General features: G+C 42.5%; 1 protein-coding gene across 18 annotated transcripts in view; it reads left to right on the forward strand.

Annotated features, from left to right (window-relative positions):
- Positions 1-24,604, forward strand: part of robo2 (roundabout, axon guidance receptor, homolog 2 (Drosophila)) — a 314,222-nt gene that overhangs the window by 266,706 nt on the left and 22,912 nt on the right. For 11 of the 18 annotated variants that reach the window (XM_071495715.1, XM_071495714.1, XM_071495713.1 and 8 more), the window contains 13 exons: positions 2,302-2,426; positions 4,279-4,450; positions 7,145-7,350; positions 8,252-8,333; positions 8,432-8,597; positions 8,782-8,948; positions 10,219-10,340; positions 12,206-12,437; positions 15,303-15,427; positions 15,523-15,694; positions 16,768-16,956; positions 17,891-17,917; positions 20,743-20,785. In XM_071495715.1, the coding sequence (XP_071351816.1) occupies positions 2,302-2,426; positions 4,279-4,450; positions 7,145-7,350; positions 8,252-8,333; positions 8,432-8,597; positions 8,782-8,948; positions 10,219-10,340; positions 12,206-12,437; positions 15,303-15,427; positions 15,523-15,694; positions 16,768-16,956; positions 17,891-17,917; positions 20,743-20,785 (1,828 nt within the window). The remainder of the gene's footprint in view (positions 1-2,301; positions 2,427-4,278; positions 4,451-7,144; positions 7,351-8,251; positions 8,334-8,431; positions 8,598-8,781; positions 8,949-10,218; positions 10,341-12,205; positions 12,438-15,302; positions 15,428-15,522; positions 15,695-16,767; positions 16,957-17,890; positions 17,918-20,742; positions 20,786-24,604) is intronic. The other 7 variants (XM_071495717.1, XM_071495725.1, XM_071495723.1 and 4 more) reach the window with 1 other exon arrangement.

The following is a 24,604-nucleotide window of genomic DNA, read 5'->3' on the forward strand; positions in this document are numbered from 1 at the left end:
TCCCTCTCCCTTTTTTTGGTCCATCTCCCTCATACAGCATTTCCCAAAAGTATTTTATATTTTTTAGATGTAATTTAAAAGATAGAAAGGAAGATTAAAGGTAGTGCCACGGGTATAGAGTGAGCCCAAGATTAATCTCAGGCCATCGGGAAAAGATAAGCAAATAAAAATATAAAGATTAAAAAAAAAATAGATATCTTGTGACCACATCACATAGACAGTACCATTGATGTTTTGACCTGTTATCTGTCCAGAGCAATAGGAAACATCTTTACTTAATTAATAAAAAAAACATCTCCAGTTACGTAAACCCTCCACGAACTAGTGGCTACAATAAAGATGATTCACAAATAGATTTCTTTCTTTTATTTGGTGAAATCAAGGTGAGCATCACTGAAATTTTTGTTTTTGACATCCGGTTACAAACACTCATACATACAAGCAAAAACCAATAACTTAAAGAACATTCACATAATGTCATTTTTATCATAGTATCATAGAGGATGGAGGTAAGGGAAAGAAGGAAATATTGATGAAGAGAGTGTGAGAAAGGACAGTGCCAGGGCAGCACAGCACAGTGAAATGGCCCAATCTGTAAGGTGTTGGACCATATTTTTAGTCAGTAGTTAGTAGTGCAGTGTGTGGGATGAAACAGAGCAGAGGAAGAGAAGGGAGGGAACTGAGCCCTTGCCAGAGCATGATTTAGGAGCTCTGTATCAGGCCCAGCATTGTGAGAGCCACAAGATATCCGAGCTGCAGAAGGCCAAACGGGAAGGCAGTAAATCTGTAGCCATCTGTACCATTCCCAACTGTGTGTATCTTTGACAAATACACATCCCCGAAAAGGGATTACATGGAGAAACCAGCCAAATGGGAAGAGTTTGGCCTTACTGGAACCAGCTGGCTTGTCAGTGGAAGGACTTACAAAGAAGTCTAAATAAACAGAAAGAGTGCAAGATGTTGCGTTGCAACAATTCAGATTTTTTTGGTCATACAATTTTACAGCAATCTGAAGAAAATGAAAATAACCTCTACTACCCATAGTCTGCTCTTACTTGAGGTTATGGCAAGAACCTCTTAATTTTCTTGCAATAAATGACCGTAGGTCGAAGTTCAGACATTTTCAGAGATCTAGTTCTACAGCAGCAATTATAGTAATACCCTGTAGTTGCAGTTATGGTTAGCATACACAATAGCTGTCGCACAGGTTAGTGGTAGTTCATAAAGATAAAACATGAAGAATGGTAAGTTGTATTTTACTGTAATGCTGAATGCTACACCATCGATAGGCAACACTGTGGTTTCTGTTGATTTGGGATGGGAGTTTGCTATGGGCAATGAAACGCTCCATTATTATCCCAACTATGAACTCTGATTCATCATTATGATAAATGAACAAGAGGGAATGTGAGGACATTGTGCTGTGAAATCATACCTCCCTAACAGGGATTGGTCAGGGAGTGAGGAGAGGTGACAGTGCACACCGAAAGAGCTTGTATCTAATCTCCACCCCCACCCCCCCACCCCACCACCCCTTCTTTATTATTGAACTGCACCTGTCAAGTTGTCAGTCAGAAATGTCTCACTCTGTCTTGACTGTGAGTGTGTGACAAGTGGTCTGGCTCCCGATGGAGTCTCGAATATTGACTGAGAAAGCTTCACACTACGATTTCAAAGTTTGATAGCTTTTCAAGGCTCCTCTCTCATTGATGGAGAGGTGTCGGCTTGAAGTGTGGCAAACGCAGAAGTAGTCATTTCTGTCTCACGCCCCCCTTTTGATACAACTGTGATCGGACATACTGAGCCACTTCAGATCTTAACTTCCTAACTTTTATATGAGATGCATTCCAATGCAGACTAAATCTCACATATGGAAGGTCAGACATGATTAACCCTGTATGTTTATACTGTACCTGCTCATGGTGTTGGATGTTTCTGGGGCATGGGTGTGCCTTTGTGTTGTCTCAGATCTAAATGCCATTGTGACCAAGGCGCTTCCTCATGTGAATGCCAATGTGGCTGTCATTCATTCAGCCTCAGCCTCACCTGGATGAATGGCCAACCTGGTTACCATGGAAATGATATTGGTGTTGTGCCTCCGTTCAGAGCCATTAGAGAGCAAAAGACAGATATAAGGCTGCATGGAAGCTCTGTACAGCACTCCCATTTTGATTTGACCATGTGGTATATTGCTTGTTTTTGCTTGAAATCCCCAAGCCCTGATAATCTCCAGCCCTGATGCTTGGCCTCACTGTGTACCACTGGTCTGCTAACACTGGTGTTTTTGCCCTTTGACTTTAGCCGCACCACAGTTTGTCATCCGCCCAAGGGACCAAATTGTGGCTCAGGGCCGCACTGCCACCTTCCCGTGTGAAACCAAAGGAAACCCTCAGCCTGCAGTCTTCTGGCAGAAGGAGGGAAGCCAGGTAAGAGCAAACAATCTCACAAAGCCTAGTATGTAGAGAATATTTTCTTTTTTTTATTGCTTATTCACATTATTTCTTACAAGTGAAAATATATTGCTCTCTTAGTAGGCAGGTTTCATTATTTACTATGCATCCAGTGTTATCAACACTCAGCACTTTGTTTGGATTCCCTTGACTGTAGGCACAAAGTTTCAGTGCTTGTGATTCTCCTGCCCTGCACATATACACACACACACACCGTCCACACATCACTTCAAACTACACTATCTGTCATCAGTATACTTACTACAGACACACAGATACACCTTTGTTCTCAGGAGCTGCCAAATGACAGTGTGCCTGGCAAAGTGCTAATCGGTTTCCCGTGACCCTGCGCTGATAAGAACGATCCTATCCCTCACTCAAGCAGATAACCCATTCAAATACCTGGGTGTCCTCACAACGCTCAACAACAGTGCCAATTAGGAGCCTGTTGGAGCTTGTAGATGGGCCAGAGATATGATTCAGCTCTGGCTAAGGTTCAAACACACACACACACACACACACACACATACACACACAGCCTGCAGGCCAACAAGTACAGCAAAGTTCTCTTAAAAGAGTGAACACTAGTGAGACATATGCTTACATATTCATACAAACATTTAGTGTAATACTCAGCCACTTAGCCCCTTACCGATGTGTGACCTGAAGCGTATGACTCACTAATACTGAGTAATGTTGTGAACTTGTGTGTCTCACATTGTCCTTAAAGATGAGGCTTTTGAAATGAATGCACTACAAACACATTTGTACAAGCAGTTGCACGTCCTCTCCATCTCTGTACTTGTTTCTGCTCTTGTGTTTATCGATGCCCTCTCCACCTCACCCAAACCAACATATAGACCATGTGAAGGCATTTGTTGAGGAAACAAATTATAGCTAATTAAGTACAGTAATTAAATGACAATACAGGTTTTTTCTCACTCTTGAGGATAATGGACTGTACATCTCTCATGTGCTAGAGGTGCGTAGTGCCTAATTAAAAAAAACCCAACATAATTTGTTGAATTAAAATGATTAGGTGTAATTAAATCCAGCTAATGTATTTGCTGGTTACCTTTGGGAGGATCATAAGGAAAAAGGAATTCAAAAAAGAAAGCCCCTGGATTAGGTGGCAGAATTACTAACCAAAAATAAGCAGAGGTGATGTTTTCTTTTTAATGTCATCAGTCCTGCATATTAACTATTATATGTGGAATGTATTATCTCCTCCTCTTTAGGTAAGGGAAGTTTATTTGTATAGCACATTTCATACATAAAGGCAAATCAAAGCGAATAACATAATTCATCAAAACATAAAAAAAAGAAAGAAATGCATTAAGACTCTAAAAAGCAAAATAACAGACGAGAGACCTTTTAAGTGGCATTAAAAAGTTAGCTATTTAGCTAACTGTAGATATTTTAAAGATAAACCATATAATATTCAATATAAGTTCAACTTGTGTGTAATGGTCTCTGTGGGTAAATGGGCAGCTCAAAACCACTGTGGAACTAAAGCAGAAAGGAAAGTAGTCATGAAGCCAACGGGAGCAAAAGTAGCCTTTGTAAGACAGTGGAGCCTCTGGCTTGGCCCAAGAGTAAGTATGAAACCAAACCATCCAACTGTGTACATGCTGTGCCGTTTGTGAGGTCGGTTAACGAAGTGATAGATGAAATTGTTCATACTATATCTGTGATCGTCTGATCTGCGTGTGTCAGTGTGTGTGAGTTTGGTGGTGGCGGGTGTGTGTGTGTGAGCGCTTTGTCATGTTTCCAGGTCGTCCTGGTTCCATGGCTCTCACTAATTGGCTGTTTGTTCCTCTTCTTGCAGAATTTGCTCTTTCCCAACCAACCCCAGCAGCCCAACAGTCGCTTCTCGGTGTCGCCCAGCGGAGACCTCACCATCTCATCTGTGCAGCGGGCAGATGCTGGTTACTATATCTGCCAGGCCCTGACCGTTGCAGGCAGTATCCTCGCCAAGGCTCAACTGGAGGTCACAGATGGTGAGGGAAAACTGACGCGTAACTTCTTCCATGCACACTGCAGCACACTAGCACATGACTGAACACCACTGCAAATGTGGTGAGGCTGGTGAATATGTTCATATAAACACAGATGTATATTCAATATGCATATTTGATTCTCTCCCACATATATTGAGACATTTACCCTTCAACAAATAAATTATTTATGCTGGCATTAATGACATTTGATTTTAGTTCATCATGGTTTAACTGCAACATCTCTCTTGCCTTGTTGAATTTAAATTGGCATTTGGCCTTCAACACCGTTGAAAGTATTCAGAAGGTTCAGAAGTATAAATGATTTGATTTTATTCCATGTGCACTAACAAATTCAGCTTTGGTTTGAAAAATACAAGTATACCCATGACCTTCAGTCGCTGTGTTTTTGCTCTACAAGCTTCGTTTCATTTTTTTTTTTTTTTTTTACCTGACACAATTTAATTAAAATTTTCTACTTTTTCTTTTGTAAAGGAAATAAAGCCTTGCCCTTGAGTTCCTTCAAGTTTAATGATCAGTGATTGGATGAGTGGGCGAGGTACAAGTATGTGTATGAGAGAGGCAGCAACAGAAAGAGACACAGAGGAAAAAAAAAAAGGGAGGAGGCATGATTGAGTGAGTGACAGTGCTTTTCTGTGGAATGAATTATGTGGTCTTGCGAGGTGTGGGAGCATCTGATCCGCTCAGCTGCTGTGATGGCAAGATCGACGGCCATCCATATGTCTCCTGAAGTACCTGCTAGCAGAAAGATTAAAAGCACCACAGGAGGACTTTTTTCAACATTTTGTCAGATAAAGGAACAAAATTGGTGTGTCCTTCAAATGCCTGGAGTAATACAACATCACATTTTACAGCCGTATAGTCATCAACAGTCAACCCTTTTATTTCTTCCACAAGTATTCTCTGTATGTTTTTGGATTCAAATCTGGACGTTTTTTTTTTTTTTTCTTCTGTTAAAATGTGTAACGAAAGACTTGTTAGTAAGACGAGTGTTAGGCAAGAGAAAAATAGGGAGAGGAGGAAAGAGTACAGGAGGGCCAGGGTGAGGTCAGGGCCACACCTGCTGCAGTCTTTATGTGATTTACTGCCCTGAGCCCTGACAACAGTCTGTGGAGTTCAAGGAGATCTGTAATGAGAAATTCCTGATCCAGAGACCTAAGGCTTCGGTCGGGCCTCGCCTCCTCCCTCTGTCACTCCTACATGCCTTTGACACATACATCAGACACATCAAGTCCACGGACCAAGCAGTGTGTTCTTGCCTGTGGACTTGTATCTTGCATTTTGTCAAAACAAGCTTACAGTCTTCTCTTAGAAAGGAAAGCATCATTGTCATCTCTTAAATCATCTATTAATAAACATGGATGTGCATCATGATTGAAGCCATTTACTAGTGAAACAAAGGGCTTTGTTCTAGCTTATAAAGTTAAATCTTGAGGTGAAAGCAGAGGCAGAGAGAAAACTTCCTGGGTGTGATTATGAGATAAGATAAACTCCAGCATAGTGACTCACTGGCTAGTAGCAGGTGCTTTAAATCCTGCCTTGGCTTAGTTTATGATTTACATTATCTTTTTTGATTCATACAATTGAATTTGCCCTAATATAAACATTACAGGAGACTAAAGTCAAGTGAAATATCATTATTGAAAATGATGTGCTACAGTTGGCGAGTGCTAGATAATATATCAGGTTTCTGCACAGTTTGTCTCTTTCTTTCTTAGCTGACCCAAAGCAAAGGCTGACCATAACACAGCATAAGTGCATTTTTTCTAAATCAATTCCTTTTGTCAGATGTAGCTGCTAGAGAGAAAATAGAGGTTGAATCGAGGGTGTGATAATGTGTTGAAAGGTTACTGAGGTAGACTTGGTAATTAGCCCCTGCAGGTCTGACATCATTAATCCATAACTTCTAATTAATGTGGGTTCTGTGATGCCAGGGGGACTCCACATTATTCAACTCTAAATATATAAACTGCCTGTGTGCAAGAGTATCAGCTCTCTCTGAGATCACCTCTGACATACCCACTATTTCATAGAGGGAACCCACTGGCTTTTTTTTTTTGGCACATTATAACAAATGAATTTGCTTATGTAAATGGAACTTATCACAGCTTTAGAATGAAACTAGAACAAAATATTAAAGGGTTGTCTTCTCTGATAATTTGATGTTGATTTAGATGCTGTTCTTCACTCTGGTTACACGTCATACTAGTAGCTAAGGTGTTGTCAGTTAATCATTGTATTTGAAATTCACCTTTTATTGTGCCCCGCGCTGCACATAATGAAGTATTTATCTGAACCACACTGAGTCAATAGGCAAGAGTCTCACCGCCAAACTGTACCACAGATTTAGAGTAGTGTATAAAAATAAGGCTACCCAAGCAGTAACTGGAAACTGCTTAGCATCCCTCTGCCACATCAATGAAACTAGAAAACACTACTCAGCTGTTCTTTACCCGCTTCCTGGAAATACAGGATATGGTCATTGTTCTGTGGTGCAATTACAAGACCTGCAGAGAAAATAGTCTACTTTATGTTAGATACCCACATCCACCCCCAGTGCATTTTACGATCACTGCTGAAACTCAGTGTGTTTTATAGTCAGGCGCTTAATGTGAACGTCATCATCTAGCTGAACTCCAGAGTGACACGGATGTGTTCACATTTTTTTCTCCACAGTGCTCACAGACAGACCACCACCCATTATTCGCCAAGGCCCGTCCAATCAGACACTTGGGGTGGACAGTGTGGCATTGTTGAAGTGCCAGGCATCAGGAGACCCTATCCCCTCCATCAGCTGGTTGAAGGATGGGGTCAGTCTGCTGGGAAAGGACCCCCGCATGTCTCTGCAGGAGTTGGGCAGCCTGCAGATCAAAAACATTAAGGTAAAGGATTTCATTGGTCTCTTAGTCCCTTTTTTTCCTTTACTTCAATTGTTAATTATTGCTCTGTTTTTCCAAGGTTGTCACTGGCCAGTATGCATCTTGATTTAAGATGTTTATCATACATCATGCCTTGAAGAGATGAATTGGCAGCATTGATTTTTTTTTTTTTTTTAAATTGTTCGATAGTATCACTTACTGGCACGGCAGCTCCAACTGGGCTCAGCTGTGCAGGGTTTGGATGGACTCCAGCTGTTGGACAGAAACATGTATGCACTTAGACATATATACACATGTGTGTGCACACGCACACATTAAGACTAGATTAAATTTAAAAGGCTCACATCTTCTTTTCCGCACTCAGCGGCCTCAGTGGAATATCTATTACGCTTGACAAAGCTGCCGACCACTGACATGTTATTTAATAAATGGAAGGAAGGCACAGGGACAAAAACCAACAAACAACCAAAGTTCTTAAGAGGGATGGAGAGTGAAGCCAGCTGTCATCGGTCCAGGGGGTTCCAGACCACCCTAAATTAATTAGCCTGGCTTTGTTGTGGTCGGCAGGACAGTGGAGAAATAAGGAGGGGGAGTAGAAAAGTGATGGAAGGGTGGTGAGTCGAAAATGGAATTCATTAGGAAATTAGTGTCAGCACTTTGAGGCACTCACATATGACACACAATTTAGTGAGCACAAGGCTAGCTTGTGAAGTCACCCCATCACTTTTAAGTGTTTCAGCAACAGAAAGATCACATGTATTCAGTCATTGCTCCTGCTCTTAGAGTGAAATGAAATGGTCCTTTCACTGAAAGTGTGAGCAGCAGAGTCATTAAGCTGTTTGTGTGTGTGTGTGTGAACATTTATTTTTATTCATATATACATGTGTATTCTGCTGTGTATCAGCTTTCAGACTCTGGGATCTACACATGTGTGGCTACCAGCTCCAGTGGTGAAACATCATGGAGTGCTTTCTTGGAGGTCAAAGGTACCAGATGCTGTAATGACTCCATGTAATTTATGTAAAGGAAATAAAAACATCTTTTTAAACTAAACCTTTTTTCTGTCTCCTGTCCATTCATTCAGAATCAGGTGGAGTGATGATCATGAAGAACCATGATGAGAACGAGCTTCCGGGGCCACCGTCTAAACCTCAGGTCACTGATGTCACCAAGAACAGTGTGTCCTTGTCCTGGCAGCCTGGGATGGCTGGAGCATCGCCTGTCTCCTCCTATGTCATTGAAGCCTTCAGGTAAGTTATAGCAGTAACTCCCACCCCTCACTCACCATAGTCAGTGGCCTTGGTACATTTTCAATATAATATTTCTCTCTTTTCTTCTTTTTATCAATTTCCCATTGATTTACATGCACTACATTGTAGCACCTGAATATCGTAGGAAAATATTATTCAATAACTTTTTTCTCTTTGATTACAGTCAATCAGTGAGCAACAGCTGGCAGACAGTAGCAGATCATGTCAAAACCACCCAGTTTACTGTCAAAGGTCTCCGCCCCAACACCATCTACCTGTTCATGGTCCGAGCAGTCAACAGCCAGGGCCTGAGTGATCCAAGCCCCATGTCTGATCCTGTCAGAACACAAGGTGACTTACATTACCATTGATATGCAACAACGTCATTATATTGTCAGTGTTTTTTGAATACATGTATGGTTATTCCAGAACCTGTCATAATCACCTTCACTGTTGGTATGTAGTTTTCTTTCAAGCTGAGTATAATTACTGAAAGGGTAAGGTCACTGTGTGCCGCTTCAAAGTGTGATACTTATCAGCCCCTCTCAGCAATCTGCAGAGAATAGCTCTACTGAAACACTGCAGAATTTTCCAGAGGTCAAATTCTCCATCTCAGGCCAGCTCATTAAGGCTACACTTAAGCAATTATGTAAAATAACCATGTCTACTTTTGGAGGGCCTAACTGAGTTAGTGCTATCCCTGCTATGTTAATGATCATAACAGGAGAAAATGACTGCCTCCAAACCCTGAGATGATTTGATTAAGGTACTAGACAGACCACAGTCTCTGGATTATACTGTTATGATAAGTCCCAGGCAAAAAAAAAAGTAACTGTCAAATGCAAGCCAGGAGCGTTTCAAAAAAATAAATAAGTAAATAAAAGTGGAGTCAGTTTGAATTGCAGTGTCTCTCTCTCATGTTGAGGTGAAGGTCTTGAGATGATATATAGACGTGTTTATTGACAATGGCATGCATTGATGACAAATTGATTTTTCACCTCTCCCTAACTGTGTTTGGCCTGTCTTGCCCCATTAGTGTGGCCTGTGATTCATGACTGTGTTGGGTTGTCTGAATGAAGGTTTTTTTTTGTTTTTTTTTTTTTAATATAATTTCCTCTTGCGCATTTTTTTTTTTTTGCTTTCCTTCAGTAAATAACTCAAAATGGGGCTTGCTTCAACCACACTCAGTATCTCATACTCTAGTTTTTTTTTATTGGTTGTAACTTGAAACAAATGTATGTGCAAAATGGGAAATGAGCTGGAAAATAGTACCATAAAGTCCATCTTCCATCCAATATGTCTGGGGGGTTGCACTTGCAGAGTTCATTCGATGATGTGGTTGTTTAGTTAGGTTCCAGAAAGCACAGACAAGTCACACATCTAAAGAACCTTTTCAGGCCAAGACTCCTTTCTTTTCTCCAAACCAGACAAGTGCGCTGATACAAAATGGAAAGAGGTAGTTTCAATGCAGATGATGTTGCTCCTTTTCAAATGAGGAACTCGGTGAACTCCAACTGAACCAAGTGGAAGAGAGTGGAAAACATTTTATTTACTTTTGGGGCTTCTCTCTCTTTCTTTTTCTGTTTTTCTCATGTGTTTTTTTTTTCTTGCTCTCTCATAGATATAAGTCCTCCAGCTCAGGGTGTCGACCACAGGCACGTACAGAAGGAGCTTGGTGAGGTCATAGTTCGGTTGCACAACCCGGTTGTCCTGAGTCCTACAACCATTCAGGTCACATGGATGGTAAGTGCAGTTTGTCATTTGGCGTACAGAATACAACTATATTTAACTCACGCTACACTTTGAGAATCTACATCATTTTTACTTGGTCAGGTTGCGTCTTAACATTGGCAGAACTTATAGCAGATGTGCGAAATGAGTTGGTTTGTCTGTGGTTTTCTTATCTCTCCGCATTTTTTTCCATCTTTGAGTTTGCTAAATTGAGTCATAAAGTCAAGATAGTTGACGTTAACAGAAGATCCCTCTTTGAAGCCAAGAAGATGCTCCTTGAGGCCACTATTTGTTTTATGTCTGGAAATTTTAGTCAGGTCATTCCCTGAGGCTTTGAAATATTGTAATTGGTGACTTAAAAGTAACTGAACATCAAATAGCTGAAAATGGTTTCTTTTAACCACAGCGAACATAAAAAGAGATGCCAGAGACATCTGGTTGTTCATCAATTTTCCATATGTCTTCAGCTGCTTCCCTCTTAAAACAGACGTTCCACAGATAAAACTAGATTGAAATTAATGTTTGTAGTTGAACTGCATTATGTGACTGTGAGTTTTCCTGTTTTCCTATCACCTTGAGATTTACACTCTTAGATGAAAACAAGACAACGCACATCTGCTCCTCCACCATACATGTGCACTTATTGTGGTGTTTGCCTCTCTACAAGAATCAGCAGTGTTAGACAGTTTTATTAAATGTGAAAAATGTACAGTTACAGCCTCGACTAAAATCTTTCTTTGTTAATTTGATTGTATGGTAATGAGGACAAAAAGGCTATTTATATTCTTCAAAGCTGAGGTGTTCGTACAGAATATGTGCTGCTTTATTCTGAATGTGGTGCTATAAATCACTCAAGTGCAGGTATTTACAGTATACACCCTTCACTTAGTGACATGAGGTGCCTGTTTCCATTTTCAAATGAACCACATTAGCAGTTTTCCGGGAGACATGTTTATTGACCCCTATAATAAGTCTCACCCCAAGACTTGGTGGCTAATTTAATGCTAAAGCATTGCTCTATGATTGTAATGTACAATCAACACAAAACATGGCTACCTAATCAATCAGGGGCCCTTTCAGTAAACAGTGGGGCCACTCTCAGAGAGCTTTTATATTCCCAAATCATCCCATTAATAAAAGTCGCGCACCAAGCAGGGAATCCATTTTGCTGATTTACTCGGGCTACACTGGCGAAAAACAGCTGCTTAATATCCCACTTGAAAGCCCCGCTCACTTCTTCTACTGTTAACAAGCCATTACAATGAGTTATGCTCCCACTCCTCCTCTGCATAAATTCAGCTTTTTCTGTCTAGCTAAATGGGTCCAATTTTTAAGGGAGGGGTCCTTTGTGGGTTGCAGGGGGCCATCACACTTCCAGTCTCTGTCTTTTCTATGGGACAGATCCTCCGTTATCACCTCTGCTGTGTATCCTCCTCATGTCCCCAGGGTGTCTGTATTTGCTGCTGCAGAACATTCTCATGCTTACAGCCCACATTAAATGCGATGGGACCTGCTTTCCAGTGTCACCAGCTAGTGTTTACTGTAAAATACATTTGAGGCATGCATATGTCCTTTAAGGTGGCATTACAGAAAGTCTTTTTAATGGAGAAGGGAACACTTTGGGCTGGCAGCTGTGTGTATGATGTAATGTCAGGGTGTTAATTGAGCTAAATGTGTCATAGCTGGTGATAAAAGGCCCATTAAACGAGTAACAGCCTCCTAAGTGTCATGCATGCAATCCTGTGAGGAAAAAATACATTGCAGAAAAACATCCTTTATATTATCTAGTGGCTGGTGCAGATAGCATCTAGCAATCTCCTCTGCACAGTTCTTTTTGCACTGAACAGCAGTAATCTTGTCTTCATTCACTTTCCCAGGTGGATCGTCAGTCCCAGTTCATCCAGGGCTACAGAGTTCTGTACAGGCAGTCATCAGGACTGCCCTCGCCAGGACCTTGGCAGACCCAGGATGTGAAGGTCCCTTCTGAGCGCAGTGTCATCCTCTCTGCACTCAAGAAGGGAATTGTGTATGAGATCAAGGTCCGACCTTATTTCAACGAGTTTCAGGGCATGGACAGTGAATCCAGGACGGCGCGGACAACTGAGGAAGGTACGAAGAGGAGAAATTGCTGAGTATTTGTAGATTATATCAGAAGCAATATAGCATAGTGAGTCAAACTGTGGTGTGTCCACACAAATGTGGAATGATGGGTGACACATGACTTAGTAGGCTGTTTTCATGTTGGTTTTTGTCATAATATCACAGTGGCTTCTGCCCCTCCCTGCTGAGAACTGAGGGTATATGGGAAAATATGTACGTGCATGGATGTTTGTGCCTGTCTGTCTGACCTTCCTGCTGTGCTTTTTTTGTTTATGATTGGTGGTGTTAGTGCCAACCTTCTTCTAATCCATCACCCAGCAGCCACAGGCCTGAGCTGTGATTGGACACAACACACACTTCCTCCTGCGAAGAGGATCTGTCGCCTAAAGCTTGATTCATACAGGCTCTGACAAGGCCACAGAGCAGCGTGGCACAATATTCAAACACACACACACACACACACACACACACACACACACACACACACACAGGTCTGTGTTTGGATGAATTTACTGTTTTGACCTATGCCAAAACAGAAATGCATGCAATAACATTGCACCAGCCTTGCTTCAACCCTCAGCTCTTATAACTGAAATGAAATGATGATGTGATCTGAAGTAAAGACACAAGGTCTCACTACAACACAAAAAGACAAATGCAGATTCTTTATACTAGAGACAAAGACCATCGTGCCACAACATATTCAGGCCTGCATGTGTAGGAGACAGTTCACATCCTGTCGGGGTGACAGGCCCATTTATTTTCCCTTTCTCAAAGGTACCATATCTCCAGTGGCCAGCCACTGTACTCACTGACGTAGTGGGACTGCCATCACAGCTGTCCCCAACACACACTCTCACATGCAGTAAACCCATACATGCCAGCACACCCCCCCCTCCCTAAGGCCTCCAGAACCTGCATGTCACAGCTATTACCAGTGCTGATAACGCCTCCTGCTTCTGCTCTATCTGCATCCCGGTCCCTCAGAGAGCTCGGCCACTTTCTATTTCTGTCAAAATAGCTGATACATCGTCAAACACATGGCTGAAGGCTCCTCAGAGACCTTGGGACTTCTGAGAAGGGCAGCTAGATGGATAGAGAAGTCTAGTTCAGAGGGTTGATTAAACTTAGGTTATCCATTAGCTAACACAATTAGAGAATCCCCAGAACAGATCCAGATGGATGCAGGGTTACAGTATGCTCAGCACTCAAATGCTGTTTCCATCTTAGTAGTCTCCCTCATCCTTTTTCACACGTACTCTCCATCTGGACAGTGCTGTCATGACTGATAAATGAACTCTGGTTGCCATCTGATTCCCGCTGAATGATTGTCTAAGGATGCCCATTATTTATGTAAAATAATGCTTACTCAGGTGGAAGCGAAACTAATGTTTGTATAAATGTTCATTCGTAGTGGACTAATGTTCATCCATGTTGGTGGGTACTTTTGGAAGGTCCTCAGCCTTCCTCCCACACCACCGCTTTACATTAGCTGTTGGCTTTGTTTTTTGGTATGAATAAGTTATGTTTGTATTCCTTCATCATGCAACACAGCAGTGTGTGTGCGTGAGAGACAGGGGGTCACATTCCTTCCTGCCATACATCACACCGCTAATGGCTCTATTAGCACAGCCTCCGAGGACTCTAATGAAAAATGTGTATTGTTTAGCGCAAATATGCATGATAATAAGCTGCTAAATCATTCATAACATTAACTTTGAACGACATTGTCTGTGATGGCTGCCACGCACCAATCTACCACTTTGTCACCTAGATGTAATTCAGCGCTGGAGAGCCCTGAGCATGATGGCTGATCAGATGCTCCCTTGGTAGATTGTTTCTAATCTGGCTGAGGTGTTGGGTTCATCATTGGACACATTTATCTTCCACCATGCCAGGGCCTTCTGGCTCTCCGGGGGCCTGTGTGGCCAATCGCGCTGAGGGATGAGCACAGATTTACAGGGTGACACGTGCCATTTTGGATGGAGGCAAGGTGAGGGAGAGGCAGCTCAGGAGTAATTGACCTGTCAGTATTCTGCTGTGGTGCCGCTCCCCTGCCAGCCACTGCGGAAATGAGAAAACATTATTTTTAAAACGTTATTTCCAGTTGGGCCAACTGTTATTTATTTTTCCTCTGTTACCCCTGGTGGGGTCAGAAGATTGTCGCCATCAGAATAACAACAGAGTGAGGTTTATGAAAGCTTGGACTGGTCTGGTTTTTATCCACTCTGTGTCTGCCTGTGGATAGAGCCGGTTCATTTAGATGTGCCTCGCTCTGAAGCTTCTCTCTGATCCTTACCTAGTGGCTTTAGTTTCATCTGACCAATCGATGGAATCAGTCAATATGTGTACTGATACCTTGTTTCCTTCCCCTAAAATGTTTTTTTCTTTCATATTTCCTTCTTTTCTGCGCTTCATCCTATAAGCTCGTTGACCCACATGCCACCCTGGCTTGGTCAATGTCGGATGAAGTCTTAACTTCACTGTGAGCTCTCGCCTGCTTGTGCCAGGACGTCATTCCACAAATCAATACCAGTATTCTCAGTGCAAATCCACCAGGCTGGAGAAGAGGATGAGATATTAAATCATAGTGAAATGTTAAAGACAGGCTATAGCCATGTCAGGTCTACGCTGGTCTTCATGTAAATGCCCCTCTAATGAGACATCTTGACAGCCTTCAGCCACCTGTGCCATCCCTGAAGACATTCCTTGGAAGAGTGTGTGTGTGCTTGTGCGTTTCTGAGCTGCTGTTCAAACACATTCATATACAATTCTACTGTGCATTCCAGTACTCTTTTTTTCAAGAATTAAATACTCCATTGCAAAATAGGACATTTGATTGTTGACCTGGTTATTTTGTGCTTCCTCTTTTAGCTCCCAGTGCTCCTCCTCAGCAGGTAACAGTCCTGACCGTGGGAAACCAGAACAGCACTTCCATTAGCATCTCCTGGGACCCCCCTCCATCAGACCACCAGAACGGCATAATCCAAGAGTACAAGGTTTGTCCTGGCAAGTCACCACAAATTCTCATTTGACTCATACAAAACCAAATGGAATCAACCACCTCTCTATTTCCCCCCCCTTTCTTCTGTAGATCTGGTGTCTAGGGAATGAGACACGTTTCCATGTAAATAAGACAGTGGATGCAGCCATACGCTCTGTGGTGGTGGGCGGACTGCAGGTGGGAGTGGTGTACCGAGTGGAAGTGGCTGCCAGCACAAGTGCAGGGGTTGGAGTCAAAAGTGAACCTCAGTCTATTATCATCGGTAAGACTCACTGATAAAAGACACTCAAATTTTCAATATCCAGTTTTTCCCCATGTTAACGTCAGAGTTCACAGAAAACATCCCCTAACAGTGTTAGGGGATGTTTTCTTCAGAAGAACAAATAGTGTGAATATTTTCACTTTCAACACTAGGAATTGCCAAACAGATAATATTGTTAACATGCTGCTATTTTGAAATGTGCCCTGACCACATATGATTTATGTGGAGCTGAGGCAGATTGTGCCTGATTTGACCCATAACTGATGGCTTGGCCTGTAGCATGTTCTTATTTCCCCAGTGTCACTCAAATAATCCATCTCGCACAGCAGAGCCCCAAGCATCCCTTGCAGTTATAATATGTTGTGTGTCTGCAAGTCTGTGGATGTCTGAATGGGTGTGTGTTCATGTGGTGACACAGTAATATGAAGATGAAGAGCATTTGTGCAACTATGCATGCACACAAACATGTAGTATGTGAGTTTTTTATCTTTTATGAGTGTGTATTTGTTCCTGTGTGATGTGTGGGAAGATTTGTGTGTGCCCTGTGTCTTATCATGCTCCGAGAAATGGTGTCAAGCAGACAGTAGTCAGGGTGAGCTGCGATTGGAGATCAATACTGACCAGGATCCTCTCCTCTCATTTCACATGGTGTGTTTTACCAGCAATGGAGTGAATTAGGGGCTGTGCTAAGCAAACAACCTGCTCACCTGGGGGTTTGTTATAAGCTTTTAGGCTTTGTCTTTTTCAGTCTGCACATTATATTTCACTGCACATCCTTTAGATCTATGTCCTGCTTCCTTGGTCAATATCTCAGCAGGAATTCATCAGCCCTACTTTCTTTGAGCTTAATCTAGCCCTAACCCTGGCTTGATGTATCTATAGGTGTTTTTTTTTTTCCTACAGATTGAAAAAGTGGAACATTCTCAGACCCTTTGGTATTACAGGGGCAATTGTGTTAACTTTCACCTTGAAGCAGCAAATCATGCACAGCAGCATTGTTGTTCCCTGTTTCACTCCGGTAACTATCCACCCAGCATCGCATTAATGTTGCCTGTATTTCCCTGTGCCCTCAGGTAAGGAGTTCCGGGACGTGATCATACATGGAAACCGGAACAACAGCATCACAGAGCAGATCACTGATGTGGTGAAGCAGCCTGCTTTCATCGCCGGTATTGGAGGGGCCTGCTGGGTCATCCTCATGGGCTTCAGCATCTGGCTCTACTGGAGGAGAAAGAAGAGAAAGGGCCTGAGCAACTACGCAGGTTAGACTGGTCATAGGCACCAATGCAAATTAACACTGACATTCTGGTCTTGTGCCTTAGCAAACAGTGGATAATCCTTCCACCATTCAACAAATAGTTATTTTTTCCTCTCTCAAAGCAAGCATATTTTACCACTACATTATCATCTGACAGTCTTAATCAGTATAGTTTTGATGAGCAGAAGCTGCTAGCAGTGAGGTTCAGATGGCTACCGTGTTTAAAGCTCAACAGGGAGACAGATGTCAGCATGAATCATATCCAGAGGGCTGCAGTTTTTGACAAATCCACCCACGGTGTTGGTTAATAGCCCAGGGTGGTCGAGCTGAGTGGGCAGACTGGACTCTCTGCTGGTCACTGAGGCTGGAGTTCGTCCAGCTCTCCTCCCACACACTGACCCTGACATCTTACTGACTGACCCCCAGTCAATACTAGCAACCACCAAGTCCGCATACACTGCCAAGAGTACAAGATTTAATTAGAGAGTAGAAAATGGTAATGAACTGGCACGTAATTCTGTGTATATTGTTGTCAGTGCAGCACAATATTCTAACAGTTATTTTCTTATTAACAAGCAGAAATTCAAGAGAAGCACATTTTTATTTAGCCATTTTTTAAAATGACTTTTCGCAGGTCAAAAAGAGTATGTGTGGTGGCAGCTACTATAAGCTGTCTTGGTTAATTTGGTCGTCATTTCTGTTTGTTACATGTGTTTGTGTTTTCGTTGGTTTGTGCCACCCTCTCTACACCTCTGTGGCCTCTGAGCTGGCTGCTTTCCTGGCTGACGCTCTGCACACTGGTTGGCGACGTGGTCTTACATTCTCTGACCCTCAGCACCTCTCGGCTTGACCCCGTCCCCAGTGTGCAGACACCCCTCAAGCACCGCTTATCTCTGCAGGCTTTTAACGCACAACTTCTCTGTCTTCTTGTTTTGCAGTTCAGTCCTTCACCTTCACCCCTGCAGGTACTGTTCATTTGTCCCGTCTCTTCACCCCACCTCAACGCAGTTTCATCTCCTGCCCGCTTATAGTATATATGCTTGGATTGTCTGACTGTTGGTCATGGCTTATGCTAATCCAAACTGCACACTTATGTAGCCAACTAAACCCACCAGAGAAACAAGTCTACAAAGATATCCGCACATGTCATTTGCCATGACCAGGGCCCTGCAAACTGAAACTCTTATCCCTGCGTAACCTGCAGCCTTATGTACATATTGTATTGTGTTTGTGTGTATCTCTGTTTTTGAATGAAGTTTCATCCTGTCTTGTGTATCTTTCTTTGTGACAGTCTTGTGGTACAGGATTTTCCTCCTCCTCAAATAATCATATTCCTTTTTGTTTTCCTCTCAAGGCTCAGTTCTTGTTGTGTTTTACATATCTGTTCTTTATAGGTGTCAGTTAGGCAGCTGGATGGTGTATTTCCTTTTTCTCCCTTCCCTTCTGTTTAGTTTTTGTGTTTTTGTGACAATTTCCCCCACTACTGTGACTGTACGTTTTTGGCTGCCTCAGCCGAATTTCTTTGCTTACTGGCCAACTACAGCCATTTTGATGGATGAAGCACATGTCACCATCTGTCCTTTGAGGGTAGCCTATCAAAGACGCTGAGTAGTTGTGTGTTAAGAGAAAGTTGAAAAAGTAAAGACGCCCTTATTTTTGTTCCCTGGTTTTAGTGACAACTCAAACTAATACGTTTTTGGTAAAATACATAAATAGCTATGGGGTCCCTGTGGGACCTACAGCCAAAAACACAATTAACTGTAGCCTTCCCACAGCAGCAGTAACAGCAGATGTGGATATGGATAGATATGGAACACATTAATATGCTAGAGAAACTTGTCAGATTTTTAATCGGAAGCACACCTCCGAGAAGCCAGAGGAATCAAGTTAATACCCTAAAATAGTTTTAGGTGGCAAACACAAAACAAGGTCAAATATAGCAGAGAGTATAGAGTTGGTGAGGCCACATTCAGAACATGAGCCAGAGCGCGGCTGAAGAGTCTGCTCTTCTCTGTATTGACAATTAGTTGATGTATTGAGAGTGTCCTGTCTCAGCCTCCTAAAGCTGTCAGTACAAGAGAGGTAAATCACTACACTGTTGAGGCACACAGCCAGCAGGAAAGAGATTTGATGGAATTTTTATACGCTGATTATGTCCACCCCCCTTAATGCTTATTAAAGGGGATTAATCTGTATTCATATTGGAGAAAACGCTTATCTGGAAGACAGAGGCGAGAAGCACAGCTATGCCGCCATGTCACTCTGGCTAACATAAAAGTATTCCACAGCAGCCCAGAAATGTGCCTGAGCACAGATAGGGACTTCAGAGGCTTTCCCTCTGCATAGCCTCCCCTCGCCTCCACCTCCTTCTCCTGTCAGTCCTCTCTCAACCGACAGAAAATTCTGTAATGCAAGTTTGTTAGTGGTGGAACAAAGACAAATGGCTTTAGCTATGACTGAATAAAGAATGCCAAGTCTGCTTCAAACTGTCAAAGCTATATTTTACTCAGACAGCCCTGCAATGTTTGTTTTATCTGAGTAAAACTATTGTTAGCAGTGAGTATTTTAATTCCACCTGCTGGTATTCAGTTGCTTAAACCTTAATGCAGTAAATAAACTCTAAAGTGTTCTGACATGCATGCTAGACAAATTTTAAATTGTTTTTCTCTTGTTTAAAATCCTAAAATTCTGTTGACGAGAGAGATAATTGGATTAGGTAAGCTTAGGTAGTGTTGACGCATTAAAATGTCCTGTTAGCAGCCCCTGTAATCTATTGTGGGAGTTTCCTCTCCCTGTCATCTGTGTTACGACGTCACCCACAGAAAAGCCCCCTCTTCCCGCCCATGCCTGGGCTTGTTGTGGAATCAACCTGAATGAAACAGAAAAGAGAGGAGGAATGTTCAGCCTCCTTCTCTCTTTAATCTCCATCTGTGGAACAAATGAGCCAAATTACTAACAGCTCTCCTTCTCTCTCTTGAGTTAACCGGCCCTCTTTTTTTCCGTCCTCTCTTTTATTTCTCATTGGTATGAGGTGATTTCCAAAACTCTTGCTGCTTTTCTGTGTTTCCTGTGATCCATTGAAGTTCTTACAAGCTTAGAACTCTCGGTGCTGCTTTGTCATCATGGTGGTTGAGCAGAGATGAAATGCATCCTGTACAGCCGTCTCTCACTTTGAGCCGTGGAGTTTTACCAACCGCTGACAAAGAGCGGCCCTTGTTATCTATAGATCACTGTAATAGAGCAGGCCACATGCATGGCTTCTGGGGAGCCCTGCTAGCTGAGGGATCAGTAACTCAGCCTCTACGCTCGTAGATAGAAAATTCAACGTGATTAACGAGCCCTCTGCCTTTTCTAATCATTTTTTGGTTGAGATTTAATCACAAATCTGATAATGGCTCAGCAGCAAAATAAGAAAGATGAAATGAGTTTTCCCTCTCATCAGGCATCTTGTCCTTGAGGAACACATGACGTCTCCACTTATGCAAAGCAAAGCAATATGCAATCCTCATCATTGCACTTTTTTTTTAATTTTCATGAAAGGCATTGGACGCAGAGGGACATCTGCATCTCTTAGTGAAACCATCAACTATCTAGCTGTGTGAGCAAAAGTGAAGAGATGAACACATAGCTGTTAAAGCACAAGGGCAAACTGGACAATACTAAAAATACAATGTATATTATCTTTATTATGGAAAAAAAGTCCTGGTTATTTGCTGTGCATACTAGAAAACTTAATATCTGGTGTTTTTTTTTCTTTTTTTCCCTCTTCTTCTTTCTTTTCTGACTCTAGTGACATTCCAGAGAGTTGACGGCGGTCTGATGAGCAATGGCAGGTGAGTGTCCTATAAGAAACAAAACCACATCACCGAACTGTATCAGTATTTAAATGAGATCTCACAAGCAAAAAAAAAAAAATCTTCCCATCATTATTATTATCAGATTATCTTTGTATGTCTTAACATGTTTCCTCCTCAGACATGCATCAAGTCAACAGCAAGCTGCTCTTGATTCTAACACTGATAAATGACTGATATATTGATAGATAACCAATACCTGTTTGTGTGCCTACCATGCAAACTGCAGTGCAAATATACATATCTACCACATCTCCGTTCATGCATCAATAGTTGAACTCATAAATCTCCTCAACAGAATTAACAGAAACAATTTAAGCAGAGAGTGCTTTTATTTTGTCATTTATCTTCCGCTGCTGGCTACAGGCAACCCAGAAGCCCTCTGGAGTGATAAATTTGCCTGTCACCTTGCGTGGGCGGCTGGGATCTGAGCACATGTAATAATGTAAAAATAATTACCCAGGGGAGAGGTGTGTGGAGGTACCCCACTTGCACCCCCATATAGCCTGCTCCATTTCAGTGTGTGTTAGTGAAAGAGAGAGGAGCTTCAGAGAGTAGGGCACATCTCAATGACACCAGTTACTGAGCCTTTGTGGGTATTCAAGATACTCCCTTGAGAATCCCTGGCTTCTGTCTATCTACTGCTTATCACACCTGACTAGGTAAAACCTCCAGATCTCAAACACTCAGCGAGAGACTGCCAACTAAATCTGACCCTGAGTGTCTCTGGGCTTTGGGGAATGTGTGTGCTCTGTAGTCTGTTTGCAGCATTTTTATATTTATGGTTTTTTGTTTTTTGTTTTTTTTTTATTCATTTTTTTCCTCACTGTGTGCATATGAGTGGATGCCACAATGGACAATTTTGCCTATATTGTTCTGTGAGCTGCCAGCAGGCTCTCAATGAATTAGCCACGCCACTTGTCGTGCCTTTTCTCATCTACTTTCTGCTGCAGTGTTTTTCCTTCAATTTTCCACATAAGTGGTTCTGATTCTCAGTCCAGCGAATGGGATTTGAAATGTCTGTATTTGTGGTGCTCTATATTTGTCATATCTTTAGTCAGGAGCTGCGACTGCCACAATTTTCACAACACTGGAATAGGATGCAGTCTGAGGCTCTTATTCTAATGCGAGCCTCTGATCTGTTAGTCACTCTGGTGCCATCAAATCCCAGATGTTGCAACTTCCCCATCTGCCCTGAGAGTGAAAATGTGTAGAAGTATATCAGAGGAAAATGTGTTCATTTGTTACATGAGATGTTTATTGCATTAATTAGACAATAGCAAATGAAGCCATGTCTGTTTCCAGTTTCTCATTGGCTCCTGCCAAATTGCCTTGACTGAACAATTACACATAATCGATCACAAAATAAATGATTCATGGAAGATGAATAGGCTGCAGATTGGTAGACCTGGACGATTTGACTTTGGGTGCTCAATTGAAATTGATAAAAGCCGATAAGGGCTCATTCCTTATCCCCCTGCCAATAGGGAGATGGTAATTAGGAGGTAGTAATAACTTCCCATCTCGGCACTGATCAATATTTTAGCAAAGCAGATTCACTACTTTAGGCAGGGAGAATTGGATGAGCATTGCAGTGAACAGGTTTCACTAACACTGTTGCTATGGAGATTCCTTTACATACCAGGATCTAAATGCTAAATGACAATGTTCCTTAAGAGTTAATCTAGAAAGTAATCTGGGTTTCCCATCGCTCTAAGTGTTAGCTAATGTCTAGACTTTTAATCCAAGTTCCATTCACTAGTCTGGGGGACCATAAACAGCTGATTTATGAAGTTGCTTTGGAATTAATATCTCTCACTTGGCTTATTTATGGGAAGCTCAGTGTCAGGCGTCTTCGGTTGTATTTATGGTTTCCTACCCATCACAAGTAACTGAAATGTCCAACAGGAAGAGGAAACGCTCCAAATCAAATTTTATCTGCCAAGGTTGCTATCCATCCAAGTTAGGTGTCAACTTTTCATTAGACATATGACCCAGTGCCCACCCCCCACCTGCTCCCCATTACCCCACCATCTTGCACACATGCACACTCACACACAGACACACTCACATCTATAACAAATATCCCCAGTAGAAATCAGTCTTATTCTAATTATCCTTAGCAGGAGTACCGCTGTGTGATGAACACAAGGACGATGCAGCCATTTCCACTGTCAGCTCCTTGTCTTTCAAATGGTTTTTCTCTAGTGGGCTGGGGGAGGACTTACTGGAGCACACAGGGCAAGAGAGAGTGGTGATGAGACAAAGGCATGATCTTTTACTTTAGACTGTGCACATTTGTGGTGCAGCCTTGCTGGAGTCTACAACAGAGAACAAAGCCCTCTCTTTTTCAGCTGCTTTTAGTCTGACAGATGCTAAGCGCACAAGAGTCAGGGAGGAGGGATAAAAAGAGGAGATAGAGGTGTATGGCGGAAACAAAGGGGGAAAAGGGGGTTAGGGAAAGGTGGTGTGGTGAGAGAGAATGATGGCAGTTTGGGAACATGGCAGCCAGAAACAGAGGTAGAAGGATGGAGAGAGATGTATTACCCTATAAAAGTGCATGTGTCTGATGCACAGCCATCAATTTGAATGACTTGTCTCCCCCGAGGGCCTGTTTTGGCATTCAGGAACCACAACAAGGGCTCTTAGCTTGCCAGGGCTGCAGTACATTTGGACTCCCCCCTCTGTCGAACAGCTTTGCTCATTTAGAACCTGTGGCTGAGGGAGAGACTGACTGCAGCACGCCCATTACCTGCCCTTGTCCTCAGGGCCTGACTCTGTCCCAGTCCCTCAGAGCCAACACATCACCCCACTGGGGCTGAGACAAAAAGCCCCATCAGGCAGCCAGGCTGCCAACTACTCTGTTATGCAGCTTCTCAGGGTGCACATGTGTATCTGTAGTCTGCTACATACAGCACTGCCGAGCACTGACACAGAAGGCAATGCTGGCGTCTTCATCACATGTGGTGATTGTCTGACTCGTGCAGGGTGTGATTTCCCAGGGAAAATCAATAACAGTTGCTCAGCAAAATACTTTTACTGGGTATTTTGTCTGCATAAAATGTCTTTATTTTGTATCCTTCCTCTGTTAAGTAAATTTATGATTATATATTGTAAAGTTTTTGTTCGTATTTTAATCAATTTCAATGGCAGGTCATTAGAAACAAGTGGAGTATGATTCATCAGTGAACTGACACATCAACAAAGGCATTTAACTCCATCTCTCTTTCTCATTTAACTCCATCTGTGTTACCCATGGTAACGAGCCTCAGACGTGATTGTACAGTAAAGTGGCCCTAATGGCCTCCCAGCAGTCACCCATGACAGGTTAAAGTCTTAATGGCTGCTTTTTATGGTTCTCACCCCCTCAGGAGGGACACAACACCTGTTAAATGGAGCTGCCTTGTCTCATAAGCAGGCATCCCACAAGTGGGTCGGGGCATCATGGTGCGGCTAGGGCTGAGGATTGATGTCTCATCAAATAAGATTTAGACTGTCTGGACATCACCACAAGCGGCTGATGGGAAAACACAGCAGAATGTACAACATATTAATGAATAAGGAAACATATACACGTGGGTGTCGACGTGCACTGCCGCACATGTGTGCAGAGAGCAAACACATGCATTAATGTCTCCACAGTGTGCTTTTGCATTAATAACTCAGAGAATGTGACAAAGACACAGCAGGAGAAACAGAGAGATAAAGGGCTATGTTTGCCTGAAGGAATTCTGACTTTGTAGGAGAAATGTATCCGTACAGTATTTCCTCCTATCTCAGAAGTGTTTCATTAGCTTC

Source organism: Trachinotus anak, unplaced genomic scaffold, assembly GCF_046630095.1.
Source record: "Trachinotus anak isolate AG129_WGS33_773 ecotype Australia unplaced genomic scaffold, CSIRO_AGI_Tana_v1 ptg000014l, whole genome shotgun sequence".
In the NCBI taxonomy this organism is placed as follows: domain Eukaryota; kingdom Metazoa; phylum Chordata; class Actinopteri; order Carangiformes; family Carangidae; genus Trachinotus; species Trachinotus anak.